This window comes from Nanorana parkeri, unplaced genomic scaffold (genome assembly GCF_000935625.1).
Source record: "Nanorana parkeri isolate BGI_ZX_2015 unplaced genomic scaffold, ASM93562v1 scaffold307, whole genome shotgun sequence".
NCBI classification, from domain to species: Eukaryota; Metazoa; Chordata; class Amphibia; order Anura; family Dicroglossidae; genus Nanorana; species Nanorana parkeri.
The window spans coordinates 509,977-532,773 of NW_017306575.1; the positions used below are offsets into that span (position 1 = coordinate 509,977).

A 22,797-nucleotide genomic window follows, 5' to 3' on the forward strand; every position below is an offset into this window, starting at 1 on the left:
CCCCTCCTCTTATTCCTAAATGTGATCACTTGAAGTGGAAATCAAAATTGGTGTATCTGCAAATGTGTTTATATAAATACAGATGGGAGCCTATACAATTATGTAAGCTAAAGGAAACAGCTCTGTCTGCGCAAGGGGCCCCCTCTCAGAAATGTTGGTGCTTGTATAGTGTTCAGGAACATTAAACCTAAGTAATGCTCATAGGTTCCACGATGGGTGTTAGTCGTGTCTATTACGGGGCTAGCTGGTGGAAGGCAATACATGTACAGTGAACTCCCCAATATCCAGCATTCAAGCAAGCAGAACAAAAAAATCAGGGACATACTATGCCGGTTGCTTGATAGACATGTGTGCACTAAAACAAATTTTGTTGGCAACTTAATTTATTTTGCAATAGCCAACCTGCTATTGGCTATGGCAGTTTGAAATAGCCAATAGCAGGATCTAGCCAGCAGATGACGGGGAGGGTTGTTTTGCTTGAGAGTTAATAGTAACTCTAACGCAACCAGAATCTACACTGAGTGGCCAGATTATTATGACCACCTGACGTTTGTAGGCAAATTAGCTATAATTTCGCGCTGAAGTTACTAGAGGGCCAGACCATTATAAATAGGGAAGGAGGTTGTTTACCACGACAGTAGAAGTGATTTTTTTCTGAAGATACGGGTAAACAACGCGATTTAACAGCCTTTGAACGTGGGATGATTGTTGGCGCTCGGAGCCATGGAGCGAGTATCAGCAAAACAGCAGAATTCATTAAATATTCAAGAGCAGCTGTTGTTAAAGTGTTTAAAGACTGGACTGTCAGCCGAAAATCTGGGTCTGAACGTTATCCAGCATCTACCAATCCCCATGGATACCGGATAACTGGGAGTTTACTGTACATTGAAAAGCCTGTGTTACGACTAGTTAGGGAGCGATTGTCCCTATATATAAAAGCTGTGGTTTTGTAACAATTCAATTCCAGCGCTTTTTTTTTAAACTTTCAAATGCAAGTTAGAAACTGCAACACACGCTTGACTGGTTACCATAGGCAATGACTCCATGTTTACTTTTCATGTGATTTGCTGTAATCAAATAAAGAACTGCCATTTATGCTTAATAAGACTTTCCTAGCAAAGCAAAGGTTTTTCTGTGACATCCGAGTTAATCCCAGTTCACTTATGTGGCGACTTTCCACTTCTGTCTCTTCTGCAGTTGACTAAACAGCGCCTGGTGGATGCAGATGGGATCATTCATCCAAATGCTTTCTACATCTATTTAACGGCCTGGGTGAGTAATGACCCTGTAGCCTATGCCGCTTCCCAGGCCAACATCCGCCCGCATCCACCAGAGTGGATCTACGACAAAGCAGACTACATGCCTGAAACCAGTACAAGTAAGTAGGACTGTGCCTCTGGCCCTAAATTGTTTATGAACGGTTTCCTCCATCCTGCTCTGCTTTTTACATGACATTGTGCAGATCAAGAACACTTTTCAAGACTGCTCTGTTTTAATTTGACAGCCATTTATACACACTTTTTTTTAAGAGGGGAAAATCGTGTTTCAGAATTGAATGATGTACATAGTAGTTGTTAAACAAATAGTCTTTCTACCTATAATAGTATGCATGTATTTTATAAGGTAAGGGTACGGAAACTGTTTAGTAATAATGACTCTCTAATATATGTATAAGCCATAGTGGTAAATTATCATCGCAGCTATATTCATTGTCTAGAAAAGACTTATTTAGGAATCTAAAACCGAATAATATGTTTAGCTCTTACCCCATAGTTTAGGACAGGTCAACATATATAATTAAATGGCTATAACTTAGCTTAGTGTAATTAGCTGCACAATTTATGTCTACCTATTTTTTTTTTTTTCCTTTCGTGGAAGATTTAGTGACTTTAGAAGCATTCGAAAGTTGCAGTTTGCAGTAATGCAACTGTATAAAAAGTTACAAAAAAAAAAGAGAGTGCTTTACAGTATCCGAACCCTAGAGCCGTGTGGCAGCCAGCCAAGTCTTGTCTTAATGAAAATTTATAGTTGAGATTATAATAGGGCAAATCATGTTTAGCAAGTCAACTGAATGACCCTGCAGGGTCTGGAACACACAGTAACAGTAACCGAATGCTAGCATTATGATTGACTGGATTTTGTAGATCTCATTTTTTTGTCCCTTATTGTGGTATATCTGAGGTTACTTTTACATGATAAAAAAGAAGCATGGAAAATCAAGGTTTCCAGACTATTAAATGATCATATGTTCTAAATTTCCTAAAACAAACAGCTTTTCATCTTAGATATTTCTCTGGCTCGGGCATTGTCAACAGCTTTACCTAGTCCTTCTGTGTTTGTGTTTTCCCTAGCAATGCAAGAGTTTATTTGAACAATTTACTTAATGTTGAACATTATTGATCTCTGTGTTTATTTGTTCTGTAGTTCATGCAGCTGAGCCAATAGAGTATGCCCAGTTTCCTTTCTACCTCAATGGCCTTCGAGAGACTTCAGACTTTGTGGAAGCTATAGAGACAGTGAGAGCCATTTGCAACAATTATACCAGCCTGGGACTGCCGAGTTATCCTAATGGCTACCCATTCCTCTTCTGGGAACAATATATTGGTCTACGCCATTGGCTGCTCTTGTCCATCAGCGTGGTCTTGGCCTGTACATTCCTGGTGTGTGCCCTTTTCCTGCTGAACCCCTGGACTGCTGGAATCATTGTAAGTTAATAAGGTTCTTTGTTGCAGTCAAATTCCTTTCGGCATAGCTCTTGCTACAGCCAGCAAGGTTTGTTTATGTCTGGATCTCTGGTGGAATAAAGTATGTTACATCATTCATGATATGTTTATTCGACTTTGAAGGAGAAGAGAAGGGAGGGTTAGCAGCTACAGAGTAAAACCTAATCCTTTACACCATGGCTCTACCGTATATATGTATGGCAACTGCCATTTATTTCAATGTAGTTTTTACAATGAGATTTGTTTTAGTATATCTTATGCTTAGTGTGGGTATAGCATGGTTATAGTGTGGATGCTTGCACATTACAGCTGGCCATAGACTATTAGATTTTGTCTGTTGCGGCAAAAGATATGTGAACTGCCTGCTCAACTCCCAACTCACTTAAAAATAGAAACATTGCATATCCATGCAATTAGCTCTGATCTTTTACCAGTGAACCTTATGGAGTGTATGGCAAACATCATGGTCTCATAAACATTTACAGTGATTAAATGGTGCTAGTGCCTCACACTTGCCATGTTCTCCAACACTGAGACCAAAAGGGTTATCTGAGTCAACTGGCCCAGTACAATTGTGTGCTCTGTCAAGGCAGTTTGTAATATCTCCAGAACAAAAGAAAATTAGATGAGGTTCTCGAAATCAGGGCTCAAAATTTCCACTCGCCTGCTCGCATTTGGCGAGTGGAAATGCAGTGCAGGCGAGTGGAAATTCAGTCAGGCTTGAGTTAGTACCTGACTCGTGGGAGCAGCAGCTGCTTCTGCTGGTCTGTCTCCCTTCCTTTTCGGCCGGAGCTCTTCAGTGAGCTCCGGGTCGAAAACGGAGTGGTTAGTAGGGTCTGCAGACCTTACTAATCGCACCAGATCACCAGGGATCTGCCTGCTCGTCTCCTCCCTGCAGAAAGACAAGCAGGTGAGGGGGCTTCCATGTTTTAAAGTATGGGTTAGGTGGGCAACTGGTGGCTAGTAACTCTTAAAGCAGGGCTAGTAGCTCAGGACTTGAAATTTTGACCCCTGCTCTAAATATTCTTTGCTATGTAGAGTACCTTGTTTTTCTTTTTTTTCTTCTAGCAAAGGTAGAGTTTCAACTCAGGCTACTACTTTATTAGCCTTCAATTAGGCTAACGTGAGCCTAATTGAATTTCATGTGCCCAGCCTGCTACAGTAGCAAGGAATAACTTGAAATGTGTACTGAGATGATGCCAGTAATCATTTTATATGTAACATTTAGGGTTCTACGTTTAAAACCTGCTATTTAGACATTTGTTTCATGGGAAATATTGTTAGGGAAAGCTTTGTCTACTTAGAATGCTGCTCTGATCATTTACACCATTTCCAAACCAAGTGTATAACATTACTTTGCATAGTGAGAAGCTGCAGAAGGATGTTTCCATATATAGCCTTTGCTGTATTTTGCGAGTCTGTCTTCTTTTCACTTTGAATTTAGTTCATTCCCACATTAAAGCTTCAACTTTGACGTTCTATAAAGTGGGGGAAAATATAGCAGTGCAATAGCGCAATGCGTAGTTTAATGAAAAGTGATTCTTTTGTCAAACCTCGGCGCTTACTTTAGTCTTACAAGTCACCTACTCGGTAGTGAGTTACAAAACAAAGGCACTAAAAAGACCTCTATGATGAAGAAAGACACATTAGATTACAAAATGTGTATAAGGCTGAAAGACAACCTCTTCCCCTGTCTGTCTTTGCCTTCCCCACAGTTTGACCAGTGGAACTTACTTCACTGCTTGCTTTGTCTATACCAGGCCCTCCAACTATTTTAAAACCCGTGAGACTCTGCAACCTAACACCTGTTCATTTTCCCTCTTCCTATTTTAGTATTTTAACCTTAAGGTGAGAATTTTACAGAAAATACCCTGAAAAATGAGTCGTTTCTTATTGGCAGTTCAGCTTTTTTTTTTTTTTTCCAAGAAGTTTTCCATCAAAGTTGTGTCTATTAGAAGATGTGAGGGCGAACAAGGTCAAATGTTATATTTACAGTCCCTCTTGTGGATGAATGCAGTACTGTAATCAGTGTCTTGAAAGAGCTGCTGACCCATGATGTGCTGCAAAAAATCAACAAGGCATTCACTTCATGTCAGACATATTACCCCTGCAGATTAGGCTTATAAAAAACTGCAGTCTTCTGTGTTATTTTGCACCGTAGCACGTATGCTAAGAAAGAAAGCTGAGATGTTTTTCTTGTTTTTTTTTCTTGCAGGTTATGGTACTGGCCCTTATGACAGTGGAGCTCTTTGGGATGATGGGTCTTATTGGTATCAAGCTAAGTGCTGTGCCTGTGGTGATCCTCGTAGCCTCAGTGGGCATTGGGGTAGAATTTACTGTACATGTGGCCTTGGTAAGTTCTGTTTTTGCTTTTCTTATATTGTTTTTCTTTTTTTTCTGTCCTCCTTTTGTTTAGTTTTCTGATACTTCCTTTGGGAATGTTTTTTGTTATAGTTCTGTGCTCTGCATACATTGTTTATACTAGTTGCTATGATTTTATATGGTATTATCTTTGTTTGCAAAATGAACTTGTAAATATTTGATCTGCAATGTGTTTTGTCTGCTTAGTTAGAGATAAACTGGATTCCTAAAATGACATTAGGATTTTAGCATGTAATATGCAGTACTTCTTTTTAATAATTCAACTGCAGTGTAGAAATGTATTATCTATATAGAGTGTCACTATAGGATAGGGACCCCATAATGACGGACCAAGAGGCAGTCTTATAAGGACCGCGTTCGCCGACCTGCACTGCGTTATGGCTGTCTGGCTTCTGAGGCCAGTGCAGCCACTGGCAGCCAGAACTCACAGAGCATGCAGCTTCACAGCTGTCAGAAACCGGCTGAAGTGCCAGGTGAACAGATGATGAAGCACAATTCTGTGCTTGATTGTCTATTGAAGTGAAAAATAAAAATAAAAAAGTTGATAAGTGAAACAAATAAAAATGAAAAAATAAAATGAAAAAGGTGATAAAAAAGAACAAAGTAATGAAAAAAATTTAAAACCAACCCCCACCCCGCCCCCCCCTCCCCCCTTCTGATTCGAATGAACACATGCGCTTAGGGCATGCACATGTATGTAAACGGGGGGGGGTGTTGGGTATGGGTGTAAGTTCTAACAAAAAATGTATATTTTAAAAAAAACCCACTGTTGATGCCCCCGGATCAGCACTGTGCCTGGAAACACACACCAGCAGCTTTGTGTTGTAGTGCAGCTGCTGGCGTGAATGCAGCCTAAATGGCAGACTGCGTAATGGACACGGACTGAATGACCGTTCTGTCCTGACCACGATTCGGACCTCGATGAAGATTTTACTCACCAGACCTACTTACATTTTTATTCAGTACCCCTGTTATAGGGCTTCAACGGCTCTATGACTAGTGAGGTTTAGGGGAATAAGCATAACTTTAAGGCTTCATTTCACACACAACGCAAGAGCAAAATTGTATATTGCGTATATATACGCGCGTATATGCGTGCACTATATGCAATCCCAGAGTGCATCATTCGTAATAGAAATTTTAGTGAACTATGCGTATACGCGTGCAAACATCCGTGAATGCGCTGCCTGGACGCATCTCGGTTCCGTTCTGTTTTTGCGCATTTTTACGCTACGCAAATATACAGCTCCATACGCAGCTATGTGTATGGAGCCATTTATTTGCATGTGCCGCATGTGGTACAATAAGCGCGTACGGGCATATACGCGGCAGTGTGAATGAGGCCCAAACCCCTTTATTTACCCACGAGTGTTCATGCTTTATATCCTGTGCAAACAAAGCAATCTCTTTCTTTTACATCCTTTTAGTTTCCTATTATCAGAAGAATAACTGTACAGAGCAGACTGCCCTCTTTATTAATTATTGGTTCAGCAGTAAAATTGAATGTTGCTGTATGACTTAGTGATTCTGTTAAAAGCTTAAAACATCTTTTGTTCCTGACGAAAGCATGGGCTAGAAGCACCGATACCCTTACCGTTTATCTAGTGCATTTGGTTATATAGGAACCTATTCCTCTCAAAAATGAAAATGACAGCTGCTGTAAGCTAGACTATCAGTGGAGGGCAGCTCTGAACCTGGCTAACAGGAAATTTGCAAAATGGTTTCACACATTTGTTGCCATGAAGCTCCAGCCCTTCTCATTAAAGCTGTGTCCCCTTTCCGGGGTGATGAGGCAGGGGTAAGTCTATATCTGAAGGAGATGTAGGTACTGACATTCCTACCAAAAGGAGCATGTATGATAAAGGCCAGTTTATATATGCATCCCAATCTGCTGATATTCATCTCATGTAAAGGGCATTAACTGCTACCCCAGTCAGTTTAATCAGTTCTTATCTCACCCATATTCATTGAGTGAGAAAGGAATTCTAAATGAATGATGGTGATATGTCACACAGTAATCACACAACAAGGACCTTGAGCTGTGGAATTTAATTTAAATCTGTAATACATAAAATGTAGAGGCTGCCATTTCCGACCTCCTTTTGAAAACACTAGCTGCTTGACTGTTAGGATGATCCTCTGACTTTATTAACTTTCTAAGTCACCAACCTGGTGCAGATTGGGAAAAAAGAGAAATATTAGAAGTTCTTTTTTGCTTACTTGTTCCGGTTCACGACAAGTATATTAACCAGAGGACCGTAATGACATCCAAGCAACCAGCATTTGAAGAATGACAGCCCCTATTCTTCTCTTCTGACAGCTTTCCTGACTCCTTCAGGCAAGGTGGTTGTGTCTTAATAGGTATCTTTAGTATAAGTTTTATTCCTACCAGTAACTATTTTGTATTCTATTCAGGCCTTCCTCATTGTAGCATCCAGACTTATATTTTTAACTGTACATTTGCAGGCATTTCTCACGGCCATTGGTGATAAGAACCGGAGGGCAGTTTTGGCTTTGGAACACATGTTTGCACCAGTGCTGGATGGAGCGGTCTCAACTCTCCTGGGAGTCCTCATGTTAGCTGGATCTGAGTTTGACTTTATTGTCAGGTAATGTGCACAAATATCCCTCAAACAGAACAAAAATGAACTACAAGGACTGATAAAATGTAGTTATTTTGTAATGATCATATATAGTTAACATGCCTTTCTGCCTCATCTATGTGTGCACAAAACAATGCTCTGTTGGCTGAGCTGCAAAACTATCAGTCACGTTTAGTAGATGGCATTAAGTTCTCAGGGGGGTTCTGCAGGGAATTAAGAGGGAGGCTGTTTTCTTGTGGATTTCATTAAGAATGTAAGTTTGTCAGCTCTGAGGAGGTTTTCTTTGAAGGGAATTTGATAAGTGCAGTGAAATTGATCCCCCTCTATTACAAACAACCTGTGGAGCTCTGTAAAATGACTAATCTTAGATGTAACACTGCTTCATTGTGATCAGCTGCCGTGGCAAAAAAAAGAAAAGAAATTAGGCCGGGGAGTAAATCCGAGTGGAGGATGGGCTTGTGAAATTCTTCCTGTTTACAGACATGTGACCAACATGCATAAAACAAAGAAAAGCCACATGTGTACATGGACTTACATTTCTGCACAAAGTTAGAAGCCACTTTTTAAAGGACCTTTAGAAATAAATTAGGCATTGTTTCATAATAGAGACATTTTGGAAGAGTAAATATTGCTCTTTCCATTACGTAGATGGCTCTATACCGAGAGCTGGACGATCATGAAACCACTTATTGCTCAGCTTACAGTCTCCTCCCAGCAGAAAGCAGTGGCACCCTCTCTGAAGAGATTCTCCTCTCTCTGTTCCTCCAGACAGACATGAGAAGGGTGAACACAGCTATCTCTGGCTCTAGAGAGACAGAGCCAACTGCCAATCAGGCATCCAGGTGGATCCCGACAACATTGTCAGAATCCTTCTCGGCTGCACCATGGCTCTGCACCATGGCTAAGCCTGTTATCTGTCAGCAGATAACAGGCTGAAGCCCCCATTATGCTGACTTTGGGTCCCAGGAGTACATTCGTGAATTGTAAAAAGGATTGTCTTTACTTCTTTTTTAAGGACAGGCATACTTTTAACTAAACTTTTGCAAACCTCCCCTCCTAAAGCTAACCTGCAATAATTCCCTCCCACCAATACCCCAGCTACTTACTTACCTCCATACTACTCCCATGGCCTTATCCTGTGTTTACAGCATGTCTAATGAAATTAAATCCTCATTTATTTGAATGGAGACACATACCGGGCATCTCCAGTCTTGATTTATAATCCCATTTAAATCAAAGGGGGCTTAGTGCAACACTGGGGGAGGCTTCAGCAGCGCTATGGAGTTAAGTAAGCAGCTGAAGTGGAGGAGGGATTTAGTGCATGGTGTCATGGGTTTAATGGTTAGTTTAAAGCAGTGGTTCTCAAGCTGTGTAACCTCAGGACCCACATTTGTCCATGGTCATTAAGTCGAGACCCAAGTCGCACTGCACTGGAATGCATGGCATTAGGGTACTGCACATTTCAATACGGGCGTACGAACTATGGGTGGGATGTGTTCTTGGCGTACCATTAAAATGAATAGCAACGCAACACACCTCCTGCACCAAAATGCACGGTAGGTGCGATTGCATGGTACAGTTCGTTAATGCACTGTACTAGTGTGGACGGGACCTCAAAAACACTCACATACATATAGGGCTGCAACAACTAATCGACATAATCGATTATAATCGATTATTGAAAAAGTTGTCAACTTTTTAAATAATCGATTAATCGGCTTCCGATCAGTTGGCCCTGTTCACAGCTCCACACGCTGTGCGCCGCACCTCCTCCCCACCTCACGCTCGCCGCTGCCAGACTCGCCTGCCCGCATCCACACGCCGCACCTCCTCCCCGCCTCACACTCACCGCCCACCCACATCCACGATCGGCACAGGGACGCACAGGGAGATGTAGTAAGGAGGAGCAGGTGTGGGGTGATGACAGCCGCCGATAGACAGGTCCGATCTCAGAAGCAAGTTGCTGGAAGACTGCTCAGGTAAGCTTTTCCACACGTGGTGCTCTATAATGTATTGCTGGGATTTGTATTCCTCTATAGCTGATGGTACATTGTGCTGTATATTATACATATGAATACAAATCCCAGCAATACATTATACACTGTATGTATAATGTATTGCTGGGATTTGTTGTACTCCTATATAGCTGGTGGTATTCTGCATTGCGTTGTATAGGGGAATACAAATCCCAGCAATTATACAGCGCAATGCAGAATACCACCAGCTATAGAAGAGTACAAAAAATCCCAACAATAAAACATTATACAGTGGTGCAATGCTGAATACCACCAGCTATAGAGGACTACAAAACCCAGCAATAGTACATTATACAGCGCAATGCAGAATGCCGCCAGCTATTATGTACTATTGCTGGGATTTGTTGTATTCCTCTATAGCTGGTGGTATTCTGCATTCATTGCTGTATAATTTTACACTTTCCATTTCACTATATTGCACACCACACTATCTTTTTTCTTTTTTACTTCCACCGCTCCAATCTTGCTCCTGTGATGGACTACAACCTCAATACAAACTAGTAGTCCCATCACTGGAGCCTTTTTTTTAACTCTCTTTTATGGTTTATCCAATTAACCGATTAAATCGAACCTAATAATCGACTAACTAATCGATTTTGAAAATAATCGTTAGCTGCAGCTCTACATACATACACAGTCTCACACACTCACAGACATTCACACACACACTCCAAAATTTTTAATTTAATTTTTTTTTTTTAAGAACAACCCAGTCTCCCTACCTTATGAGAACTGGAGTGGATTCTCAGCCTGGGGTCCAGTGTGGGCTGCTGTGCTGTGACGGAGCTCCATCCATATCTGCATTGCTTGTACAGCTTCCTTGCACCCTGTAGAGGTGGCGGGAGCCAGAATGTGACGTAATCCGGTCCAGGCACCACTATAGGACATGCAAGTGAGCTGTAAGCAATGCACGTATGGATGGAGCTCCCTCACAGCCATACCCCCAGCCCACCCCCACCTCAAGCTGACACATATTTTGAATGCCTGCTTGGCACAAGAACTGACAGTGCTGACTAGGGGGAAGCTGAGAAGCCTCTCACCTAGAAAAGTGGAAGGCTCACGGCGACCCACTGAACACGGGGGTCACGACCCACTAGTTGAGAACCAAGGGTTTAAAGTATCCCTGAAACTTGGGGCATTTTTCAGCCTATCGCAGCCAACAAAATATGCGTATGTGAAATCTGGGTCTTTTTTTTGGGACAGATGTAGAGTGATCACAGGTTATTTTTTTTGTTCCAGGGGAATACCAGAATTCCAAATCTTTTGGAAAGACAGGAAGATTAGATGAACAGTGTTTTTCACTAAAATGGAGTAAACGTAGAGACATTGTATATGAAGAGAGCACAGTAATATAATCGCATTGTTTACGCTAGTGCTAGATGGATGACATGCAAATGTTTCTGGGGTCTATTGTTGATACAAATCCCAGTTTTCAAGTTCTACTTGGTTTTCATTTGAATAGGACATTGGCTTGCTGATTGTGCTAATGGAGTTAAGATTTTCCAAGATGTTTACAGAACCAGGTTATTTATATGATTTCATCCAAAAATGATAGTGGAAAACAAGGGCTGTATTTGTGCCAAGACTTAGTTAACCCCTTTTGTTCAATTTTAAATAGACATTTGACCTGTATAAAAAAGGGACTCCATTGCCGGCCTATATTCTTTTCATTCTCATGAATCAGACAGACATTTTACCAAGTTTCCCACTTGTTTTATTGCACAAGAAAACAGGAAGTCAATACACTCAAGTGCTACATGGAAAATGCCTGAATAACATTTATTTTTAGATTATTTCGGAGTAATCCCTGAATATTTCTGAAATCGCTGACCATAAGCCTCAGTGGTGGGAAACAACATGCACTTGTGCACTACCTTCCTCTTCCCCATTACTTTGGCCTTTATGTTTGAATTGGCTGACTCAAAACAAGAGTATTCAGAGATGCTAAATTGATCAACAAAAGATTAGCCTGCAATGCAGCTCAGCCATTGTGGAGCCTTTTACTACGTACAATGCTGAGGCATACCATAGAATGGAAAGCATTTTCTTGGACAAAAAGCTGGTTCCCTGCTCAAAACGGTTTGCAATTTAAGCTATGTGGTAAAACTGAAAGTAGCTGAATTCTAAGAGGAGTATAGTCATTAAAGAACAGAGGGGGGGAAAAGGAGAAAAACTTTTACCTGACAAACTAGATGTTTAATTGGAGATTGTTATACTAAGTTTCACTAACAGTTCACATTGGATTAGCAGCAGTAGAAGTGGCTTTCCCCTCCAAAAAAGACTATTTTTGTGGAAATGATCCTCTTTTTCTTCATTTGTTATAATTTTCTGGGTTCTGGCTAATAGGCAGAAAGGGGGCTGTTAGTGTGTGTGTGTCTCTCTTTCTGAATTCACCTCATTTCTTAATTTTCATTGACATGTTACATTTTGATATATAGAAGTAATCTTTCAAGCCTTCTGTTTTCCTAACAATAGAACCATTTTCTTTTCCCCTAACTAACACTGAATTGTGGAATGCAGTATCTGAGGTAAATTCAAATATGTGTTACTAAATCCTACTGTTTTGTCTTGCTGTGTGTAGATTATTTGGCCTTATAAATGCATGTTTCATACAGTCCTAATTGGTGGGTTTTTTTTATACTAATTACGAAGATCCCTAATTTGCTGTTCTCCATCTTGCAGATACTTCTTTGCTGTTCTGGCAATATTAACCCTCCTCGGAGTTCTGAATGGATTGGTGCTGCTCCCAGTTCTCCTTTCATTTTTTGGACCTTACCCTGAGGTAAGAATTTCCTTATTCACATTCTTATGACAGTGCTGTTTATTTGTGCTATGGGCTTAGTTAACCACTTCAAGACCAGGTGTTTAGACCCCCTTCCTGGCCAGGCCATTTTTCAGTGAGGAACTTAAATTGTTTTTTCCTTTTTTTTTTTTCCACTAAACTTTATTACTATCACATACGGGGGCTAATAAAACCCCCTTATGTGATAGCAAAATATGTGACAGGTCCTCTTTATGGAGACATCAGGGGTCTCCAAGACCCCTAATGTCACCTAGGACCCCCCAAAAGAAGCTGATGAAGCACAGATCTGCTCCATCAGCTTCTTTCCAGCTTCTGAAGCTGGAGAGTGACACAAGAATGCGGAAGTGATGTATTATACAACACTTCCGCATTCTTGCAGAGGAGAGGGGACCGGAGGGAGCATGGCGGAGACACACTTGAAAACGAGGAAAGAAGTACTTTTAAAAAAAAACAACAGCCTCCAGCAAAGGAGGGTCTCCTTAAAGGAGAAATTAAAAAAAAAAAATTGGCTTTAATATCACTTTAAGTCATAAGTGGAATACAGGAGGCTGCTAGTGCTGGCCTCCCGAAAATCATAGTTGTTTGGCTCTCTGGCTTCAGTTCTTTCAAATCACTGATATTAAAGACAATGAGGGGAATTTTTCAAAACTGGAGCAGACACTATCTTGAGAAGTTGCCCAGGGCAACCAATTAGCTTCTCTCTTCAGTTTGTTCAGTTAAAGGAGAGCTATGAGATGAGTGCTTTTCACTCACCTCATAGTTCTAGCCGACCTGTGACAATGAGACTGTCACAAGTCGGCTCAGTAGAGCGGGAGGTGAGCGAACACATACCGGCGTTCGCTCACCTCTCGATCCTGTCACGGCTCTGTGCCGTGACAGGGGAGGAGCTGGATTCCCCCCTCCCCGCTCCGAACCTCCAGCGCTGACTGGCAGAACGGACGGGGGTGGGCACAGCTGGCTCTGCCTCTAGATAGGCAGAGCCAGCTGTCACTCACGCAGCTGGGCGGATCCAGACATAATTGTCGGGATCCGCTTCAGCTGCGGCGCTCAGTATACTGAGCCTAGGGTGACTGGAGGACGCTAGTTTGTGTCCTCCCGTTACCCTAAGGAGAACTATGGGGAAAAGCCTTAACCCCATAGTTCTCCTTTTAAGCTTTGAAAATGAAGCTGATTGGTCACCATGCACAGCTGCTCCGGATTTTGTCTGCTTCAGTTTTGATAAATTCCGCTCAGTGTGTGTCCAAGTGCTGACACCCGGACCCGCACGACAGCGTACAGCCACGTCCTCCCATATGGAAGAACAGGCTGCTGCGTACAATTACACACAGCACCTGTTTCTCCCATGATCGGCCCGTTTACGGGCATGCACGCCCTGTCTGAATGAGGCCTAAAAGACCACCAAACTATCGCACATTCTACAAGTGCAAAAGATGCTGACAATGTGACCAAATTGATAAATGTCCCCCATAATTCCTTGCTTCTATACTTGCTCTGTGTTAGCAAAGCTGAAAGTACTGAAGTCAAAGGGTTAGTGCACAGTTGCAGCCTACATAGTGAATGTTGATGTATTGTAACCCAGAATTAGCCCACATGTACAGCAAAGGTAAAAGTCAGTTAAATCTCAGAAATATATTTTGTTTAAAAAAAAAAAAACAGGTCTCCCCCACTGATGGAAGAGACCGGCTGCCCACTCCCTGCTTAGTTCCTCCACCAAATGTTGTGACGTTTCCAGTGTTTACACGACAAGCACATGCTGGATCCGATTCTTCAGACTCTGAATCAGGTTCTCAGACAACAGTATCTGGCATCAGTGAGGAGCTACGTCAGTATGAGGCTCAACAGTCTGCTGGAGTACCACCTCATCAAGTCATTGTGCAGGCCACTAAAAACCCAGTCTTCCCTAGGTGTTCTGTGAGTATTGCAGTTTTGAATTTGTGTGACATGTGTGGTAGAGATGTCAGCTTCATGCATTTATTTTTGTACTGCGTTGATGGCCATTGTAATGCCTGGACAACAGAGTCAACAGTATTATGCTAAGATCTAAAGCTAAATCGGTGTAAAATAAGGAAGGAGTGTTGAGGATGTAGTAGATGAAGCTGTTCTTCTTTAGTAAGTTATGTGTTTTTCTTCATCTCCATAGGTTGTTATACCAGATACCAGACAGAGCCAGTCAAGTCAGAGGACACAAGCTAATCAAGACGCCAGACCTCAGCAACCATGGCGACCTAGCAGGAATCAGAGGTTGGAACCAAGGGATGGTTTATGTCCACCTCCATATCGACCTCGCAAAGACGCTTTTGAATCTTCTGCTGAAAAGCATAGTGAGCCTAATACCAGAGAACGCTCAGGGCATAGACCCCACTTACAGAACAACAGGAAACCTGCCTTTGCTCCAGCAGGTGCTTCAGTGCCTTCATACTGCCAGCCTATTACTACTGTGACTGCCTCTGCTTCAGTAACTGTAGCAGTTCACCCTTCTTTGTGTAGCCACAGTGCTCATGGTAGCTTCCCGTTCTACAGTGGGTATCATGAAGATGAACATGGACCTTTCCAGGACCCTCATGTGCCTTCTAATCTGCGGTATGAAAAAAGGGACACAAAAGTAGAAGTGATAGAACTGCAAGATTTTGAATGTGAAGAAAGAACACAAAGACATTTCTCAAAATAAGGTACATTTACGTATTTTTTATGTTACTGTGTCTATGAGATGTCTTTGAAACACTTTGATACCATGATAGAAGTGTTTAAGTTGGAAACATTGTTTTAATATGGTCCAAGAAGTAAAACAAAGTTCAAACAAGTCTTTGCAGCCAGAATCCTGTAGATCTTATCTCAAAGTGTATGTATAGCTACATAGCATAGGCAAGGGTTAAACCCCATGTTAAGTTATCTTACGATGTTTGTTGCCAGTTGGGGAGATTTACCTTTACTTGGTGACACAACAGGAAATGAGAGAAAACATTTCTAAAGTGAGGGGAATTCTTCCTTTTTGGCAGTTTTTACAGAAAGACATGTCCCCAATGGAAGTTTTCCCCTTTTTCTGGTGACTGCTGTAAATGTTTGAATTCCCATCTCTTTCTTGGCAGCAATGGTCACCGGGACAAATAGTGAGGGTAAATCTTCCCCATGGAAATACAGACAACAATAAAAACTTAGCAGGAGACACTTGTCTAAGTGGGGGAATGCCTCTCACTTTCTGTTTTGTCTTTGGGATAGGAAGAAAAGGTATATATCCAAAAATGGGCAGGATACCATAAAGTAAACTAAACAACTAATGTAAACAAACAAAAAAAAAAAGTTTTGCCTGGACAAAATGTCATACAATAAAACGGACCCAGTCAGACAAATCTGGAATAGGAATCATTTCAGGTCTACAAGTCTAGCGACATACTGTTTAGCTGTTCATTCATGTCCCATTGCACTGTCAGACCGGAGTCATGGTAATACAATGGAGGGTGCTGAATGACATGCGGATGACGCCGCACAAATCCAAATGTAGAAGAAGTAGCCACTCGCACACCTAGGTCCAATGCATCAATCCGTCCTTTTATTGACATCAGATACACATGGCATCATGCGTACAAAGCAACATTTCGGAACCTAGCATGGTCCCTTCATCAGGCACTGTGCTTCTTGCCTGATGCAGGGACCATGCTAGGTTCCGAAACGTTGCTTTGTACGCAAGCCGCCATGTGTATCTGATGTCAATAAAAGGACGGATTGATGCATTGGACCTAGGTGTGCGAGTGGCTACTTCTACGTAGTGATTCGCTGAATGCAGGGGTAGAGCGCTGAAGATGCTTATAGCGGTCTAGGCTCTTGTAGGAAAATCTCAGAGATTCCTTCTCCGAATTCTACCTAGAGCCCTTATTATCTTGGTGGGATGTAGACCACCTTTTCATAATGGCATATTAAAAGAAAACAATATTCTTAGTAGTGTCCAACCTTGACTTACAGTGTGTGTTAGCGCTGGTAAGCATGAGTATTATAAGCAACCCAGTATACTGTATATTCACTGTCCTGAGTACTGTGATAGTGATTTGGCTAAATTGGAGTGTTTCCAAGACCTCTGTCTGTCTCTGAATGGTCATAGGCAGGAGATTGTAATCCCTCACGAGCAGGGCCCTCCTTACCATGTTGTCTTGAATTGTATTGTGATTGTAATGTCTTCCTTATATTGTAAAGCGCTGCACAAACTGTTGGCGCTATATAAAACCTATATAATAATAAATAATGTAAGCACTGTGTAGATGTTTTACCTACCTGTTTTGCCCCCATGAACATCAGCATTACAATTCCTATCCTTTGTTTTCCTCCATGTTTAAAATAATACACCATGCTGCAGTTCTGTTCGTGCCAGTTACCTCTTTTATATATTGCAGTAAGTGGAGAGTAAAGGAAAACACATGGCTTTTTTTTCAGTTCAGTCCCTATAGCAAGGCATACATGCAATGTCAGAGCTGCACCAACTGCAGCTGTGTTTATTGTAAACCTCACATCAAATGTCAGTCTGGCAGAGCCTTTATGCTCTGCCTGCATTAGCACTTCATCATAATGCATATGCCTTACAGTTAAGTGTTAACGCACAAAACAGAACAACGGCTTGTGCTCTTATGATTGGATGCTAATGCACAAAGAACGCCAACTCTATGCCAATCTGACATTTGATGTAACCTCTTCAATAAACACAGTGGCAGCAAAAGAGTGTGGGGCCCTACCTTTCTTTTGTTTTACAGTAATACCTTGGTTTAAGAGCATAATTCGTTCCGGAAGCATGCTTGTAATCCAAAGCGCTTGTATATCAAAGCGAATTTCCCCATAGGAAATAATGGAAATTCAGATGATTCGTTCCACAACCCAAAAATATTCATATAAAATTATGTCAATACTGTACTGTAATATAATACTGTACAAAATATAAAGAAAAATAAACCAATTACCGGTACCTTCGTGGTTGGTGTGAGGGGGACAAGAGAGAGGGGAGGATTATTGTGCAGGACGACTTTCACTATCACTAACGGAATCACTGCTACCTCTTGACTCAATGGAATCTTTTTCATTTTGTGAAACCTTAACAAGGAATCTCTTCAATGTGACATTGTGTTGTCGTTAAACAGTCTCATCATCGCTCACACAGCTACAGCCTTATTCGGGTGGCGCTTTTCTACAAAATTTTGCTCTTATTGCAAGACATTTGCTTGTATATCAAGGCAACATTTTTCAGAAATGTTTGCTTGTCTTGCAAAACACTCTCAAACCAAGTTACTTGTAAACCAAGGTATTACTGTACTTTGTAATTTCTAGTTTTGTGGGATGACTTTTGAAATAGAATCTAAAAAAAAAAACATACAAGGCTGAAAGTTCAAGAAAACATTTAAAAGTGAGTGGACGTATCCACCCGTGGCACAATATTCAGTCATAAATTGTGGCAATAAAAATACACTTCATTTCAGTGCTCTGTTCATTTGCTCAGCCTTTTACTTATTGTAATCTCTGTTTTTGTTAAAAAAAGCCTGCATGTTCCTTCGGTCTTTATTCCTGCTGTTATATCCAACTGAAAAGGTTGTGTGCACAAAGCCTCAAGCTGGCCATTCCCATTGCAATCTTATTGTACAATCTCCTTTAGATCTACCAACCACTCTGTGTTTTTAGGGTCTATTTGACAAGATATAAATTAGGTTAGACCCTCACGCTACATAGTTCCTTGTGGGGATGTTCAGATACCGATTCAGATACCAGTTCAGTGCCGATACTTGGCATTTTCACGAGGACTACCAGGGTTGCAGCAGGGACCGGGCTCTGGCGCTCCACCACTTTCCTGAAATCATTAGTCTGTATTGTTTTAGAAAAACTGTCCCATGACCATAAACAAAAATGTATCAGTACTCGTATCTGAGTACTTGGACAAGTATCAGTACTTGTACTTGCAAAAATGGTATCGGTGCTTCCCTTAAGTGTGTTTATTAAAAAAGAGATGTACAAATCCCAGGAGCTCCGTGTGCTCCTTACAAATGATAGCTGCCTCCTAACTTCTGAATTTTTCTCTAGTCTAGTCTTGGAGCAGGAAAAGTATCCGTACTTGTACTTGTACCGAGTCCGGTACTTGGTATTGGTGCATCCCTAGTTCCTGGTAAATCATTAGAAGGCTTTACAATCCCATTGTGACATGTATGGTCATATTCATGGCCAGCAAATATATTCAAACTTGCATATTCAGCTGTCAACGTCCAGTTCAGGTATGCCTTTGTTTGCTTTGGGGAAGTACAAACAATCCACAGTAGTGTTGACTGACAAATGATGCTGATTTTCTAGTTTCTAAAAAGACTGACCATTTCAAATTTTTTTTCCTACAGAGTCCACACATTCTGAATCATTGACGGCCAAAGACGGGACAAAACTTCCAGACTGGTTATTGAAAGCTGCTGGAGGTTTTCTATAATGGACATGCTGCATCAAGACAACAGCTCACTGTTACTGTAATCTTTTGTACAAATGTGTTAAATATTGTTTAAAAATATTTAAAAGGTGTATACATATGTAATATACAGAAAATCGTGTAAAGTTAGTATAACGGCGGAGTTTCCTGACTCCTTTTAACAGATGGAGCAAAGCTGATTTGCCCTCTCTACTTAATGTACAGGATCTGTGTCACATGGTTTAATTAATCTAGATATAAGATTCAGCATTATTTGTTTCTGCTGCTTCAATATTGTATAATGGACTTGTATAATTTCTATGCAAATGTTGCTTATATAATAGGTGTTTATATGTGTAAAAGTTTTGCGTTTTGATGTTTAATGTTCATATCACAACCCTGTGGTAGTATGTTACTGATCATTTTCAAACACGCTATGCGTGAGTATTGCTTTTCTTTCAGACAGACAGATATGAAGAATTTGTCTTAGCTGATGTTGTTCCTTGCCTGTCCTTGTGTGCACCTGTCTCATGTGATAACTTACTGTACAGTCTGTCCCACTGTGCATAGTCTTGGTGTGCTTATGTACAACCTGCAAGGTCTCCTCTCCATCATGAGCACTTACTAGAAGACTTACATCCTCATTAGCAGATAAGTGATGTGCAAAGAGCTCACTCTTCCCCTTATGTCCCTTTATGAGGTGGGGATTGGCAATATTTGGCATCCTCACTGCTGTTAAATTGCAAGCTTCTGTGGTGCTAGGCCAGTTGCATGGATGGATCAGCCATCACCTCCATGACCATTCTCCAGTAAGTGGTTTGCCAAACATTGCCTCTCCCGTCTTGTAAGTGAAAGCACTTCAAGCAATGAAAGGGGAGAACTTTGTTTTACTCATTTTATATGGCTTATGTTTCCCACTCTTCATGTTGGTGCTAATATTCTGTTTTGTTGTGTTTCTTGTCTCTAAACAAAATGTAAAAGGTTTCCCTATCTACCTCCCTTCCTCTTTTACATACATAGATATGTTGTTGCTCAGAGTTTACCTTTATACTATTAATTTAATTCAAATGTTAAGATTTTTTTTTTTTTTCATACTTGGATATACTGTATTTCTTCTTGTGCCATCGTTGGGTTGCAGTGCATCACATTGCATGCTCCTTTGTCATAGAGGAAGTTTTATTTGAGATACTTAAATCATTAAGGCACTTGTTAAAAAAAAAAGGAAATTGAAATAACCTAACAAGAAATACGTAGCTGCCTTTCCTTTTCATTATAAGCTATTGTTACATAAGCACACTGAGACCTCCATAAACATCTTGGTGTTCAGATCACTGCCATCAATGCAGATTGCAAACTGCCATTGACAGCACAAACATTGCCCTGTGTGCTTGCAGTGTAGTAACCACATAGTACTAATATGTACATGTTTCAAGCTAAACCATATGACACAACCTGAAAAACTACCTTCACCCCACTAACAGGCATGCATAGCACGGTGATGCTCTAAACTTCCTGTGGTTTATTTATTCATTCGAGATTCAAGCAAATAGTCATTTAGGTAATCACATGCTCAATTCTCTCTCCAAAAGATTATTATGAAGTTCCAGTCTAGGGGAGAGCATTCCAGTACTGAAAGTTGGGATACCTATAAGCCCCGCTCTATTGAACAAAACCTAGCTATAGTTTCTCAAACTCGCATCCATTCCAGTTTGCTCCACTGGTTTGCCTGCATATTGGCATACCATTACCAGTATTTGGATTTACTGCAAAAAATGGATCCGGTTTATAAGTGCCTATAATATATGCTGTGCGTAGTAGATTTTACTACTTACCAGGGGTAAAAAGGCCAGTTTCATTGTACTTAATGCGTTGTTTCTTTGCAGCAGGCACATCCCTTTTAGAAATGACATCATGCAAAAGCTTTGAGGATGTTAACATAATAGAGTTTCTAAAATAAGCTAGAGATATATCATTTGACAAGTTTGAAGGCTTGCCCTCCATTTTGTAACATAAAGCTAGCCTTGTGCCCACAATGTGAGTAAGGGCCATCTTTCAGACTCTGTCATATATGAGGTCCTGTGTCCACATATGTGGACTGTTTTACCTGCCCAAATACTGTGATTCCGCACTGTACAGCCTGAATGGTAACCCCGCTATTCAATACTGCACCTTTGTGGATTCCTGTGTCACCTGCCTACTTATTGGACTATTAGGAGGTTTATCACTCTATTGAGGTCCACTATGTGCTCTCTTCCTTCCCCTCCCCGTTCAGCTTAAACCCCATAAAAACCCATCGGATTAGCAGCATTTGGCCCGAATGGCTCACCGCGTTTAACTTCCCATTCTCTGATTTCTGCTGTGCAGGTGACAGGGCAAAACATATAAAGCTAGATTCCAGGCAGCTATATGAGAAGCATTTTAAAATGCATGTGTTTTATACTGATATTCCACCTCAAATGAAAACACGGGACAAATAACAGGGCCTTCTTCTGAAAATGCTGCTTGCCTAGCTGTCTCTGGCTTTAATACATTATATGCAGTAGGTGAAGTTCAAGCAAGGTTGCAGATCCTGATCTGAGTAAATTTGTTAGGTTAGAAACTAGCGAACCCACAGGATCTTCATAACAGCCAGGAAACTATCATTTTCACAAAGCAAGGTCAGCAGCGGCAACCTACGTATTTTTCTCACACAGGTCTCCTTTAACTGTTAGGTGACAGTTTTATTGTTGACCATTTAAGCATTCCTTAATATAAAGATGGGAGCAATACTGTGCTATCATGCCATACCTGCAATGTAGTGCCTTTCATTGCTCACCCTTCCAAGTACCACATTACATCCTTACACTGCCAAATATCTTCCCTCTCCCTTGTTAGTGTGTCTGCTGCCTTCTGCACAGTATAGACTTTATATATCTCCTATAGTCACATTGGCAAAGGGAGAACCATAGCTGGCAAATATTTGTTTTTTTGTTCTTTTTTTTTATTTTTAATATTTATATTTTTGTATATTAAGAATGTGTTCTTACAGTATTTGTCATGCCAGTTTATAACAAAACAATGCAGGGATCTTTTTTTTTTTTTTAATTTCTATTGGAAAGACTATTACAGCTATGGGCTCCTTTTAATTGGCTACTTTTAATTGAATTTTTATTTGTATAGAGTTCTTACTAATGTTAAATAGGAGAGAGTATATAACATTTACAATAAAGACTCATAGCTTTCTAGATTAAGGAGTTAAAAAGGAAAATTATTCAAACTGGGTCTCGTGTCCTGCCTTTTTTTCTGGCAGGCATGAGTTTTGTGTCATTTCATTTACAAAGATAAACATATGCCATATAATTTATTTATATGAAAATTTATTTTTGTAGTGTACATAGTAGTCATCAAGTCTTTTTTGACAAAAGTATATTTTTAAAAGAGTTTATATGTATTGATACCATTTGTGAGACATGAAACTTGGGTACAGTGCACACTTACTTTTAAACTACGCCAGACAAAATACTGCTTAGCCCTTTCATGGCTATGGGTTGGCCAGCAAGACACCTACATGCATAGGGCATTGCTCCACCATTCCATCAGAGAACGGGTTAACCACAGAGAGAGAGAGAGAGAGAGAAACCATTATAACTCTCGCCATACAGAATGTGTATCATTGTTTGAGATCTAGTGTGGTTTTACATTTCAAACATTGGAAATGAAAATTTGTACAAACTCTCTAAATATTAATGTTCAAACACTGATAGAATTTCTAACCTGAATAAAAATGATTATAACTTATTTGTTACGTATCTTTGATTTTTCTTTTTTTAGAGTTTATAGGAGGAAGCACGTATAC

General features: G+C 40.7%; 1 protein-coding gene across 1 annotated transcript in view; it reads left to right on the plus strand.

Moving 5' to 3' along the window:
• Positions 1-18,971, plus strand: part of PTCH1 (patched 1) — an 80,978-nt gene extending 62,007 nt beyond the window's left edge. The window contains exons 17-24 of the mRNA XM_018557875.1: positions 1,198-1,378; positions 2,425-2,705; positions 4,939-5,076; positions 7,572-7,714; positions 12,427-12,526; positions 14,204-14,458; positions 14,688-15,216; positions 18,901-18,971. Of these exons, the coding sequence (XP_018413377.1) occupies positions 1,198-1,378; positions 2,425-2,705; positions 4,939-5,076; positions 7,572-7,714; positions 12,427-12,526; positions 14,204-14,458; positions 14,688-15,215 (1,626 nt within the window). The 3' untranslated portion in view covers position 15,216; positions 18,901-18,971. The remainder of the gene's footprint in view (positions 1-1,197; positions 1,379-2,424; positions 2,706-4,938; positions 5,077-7,571; positions 7,715-12,426; positions 12,527-14,203; positions 14,459-14,687; positions 15,217-18,900) is intronic.
• Positions 18,972-22,797: the final 3,826 nt, after the last annotated feature.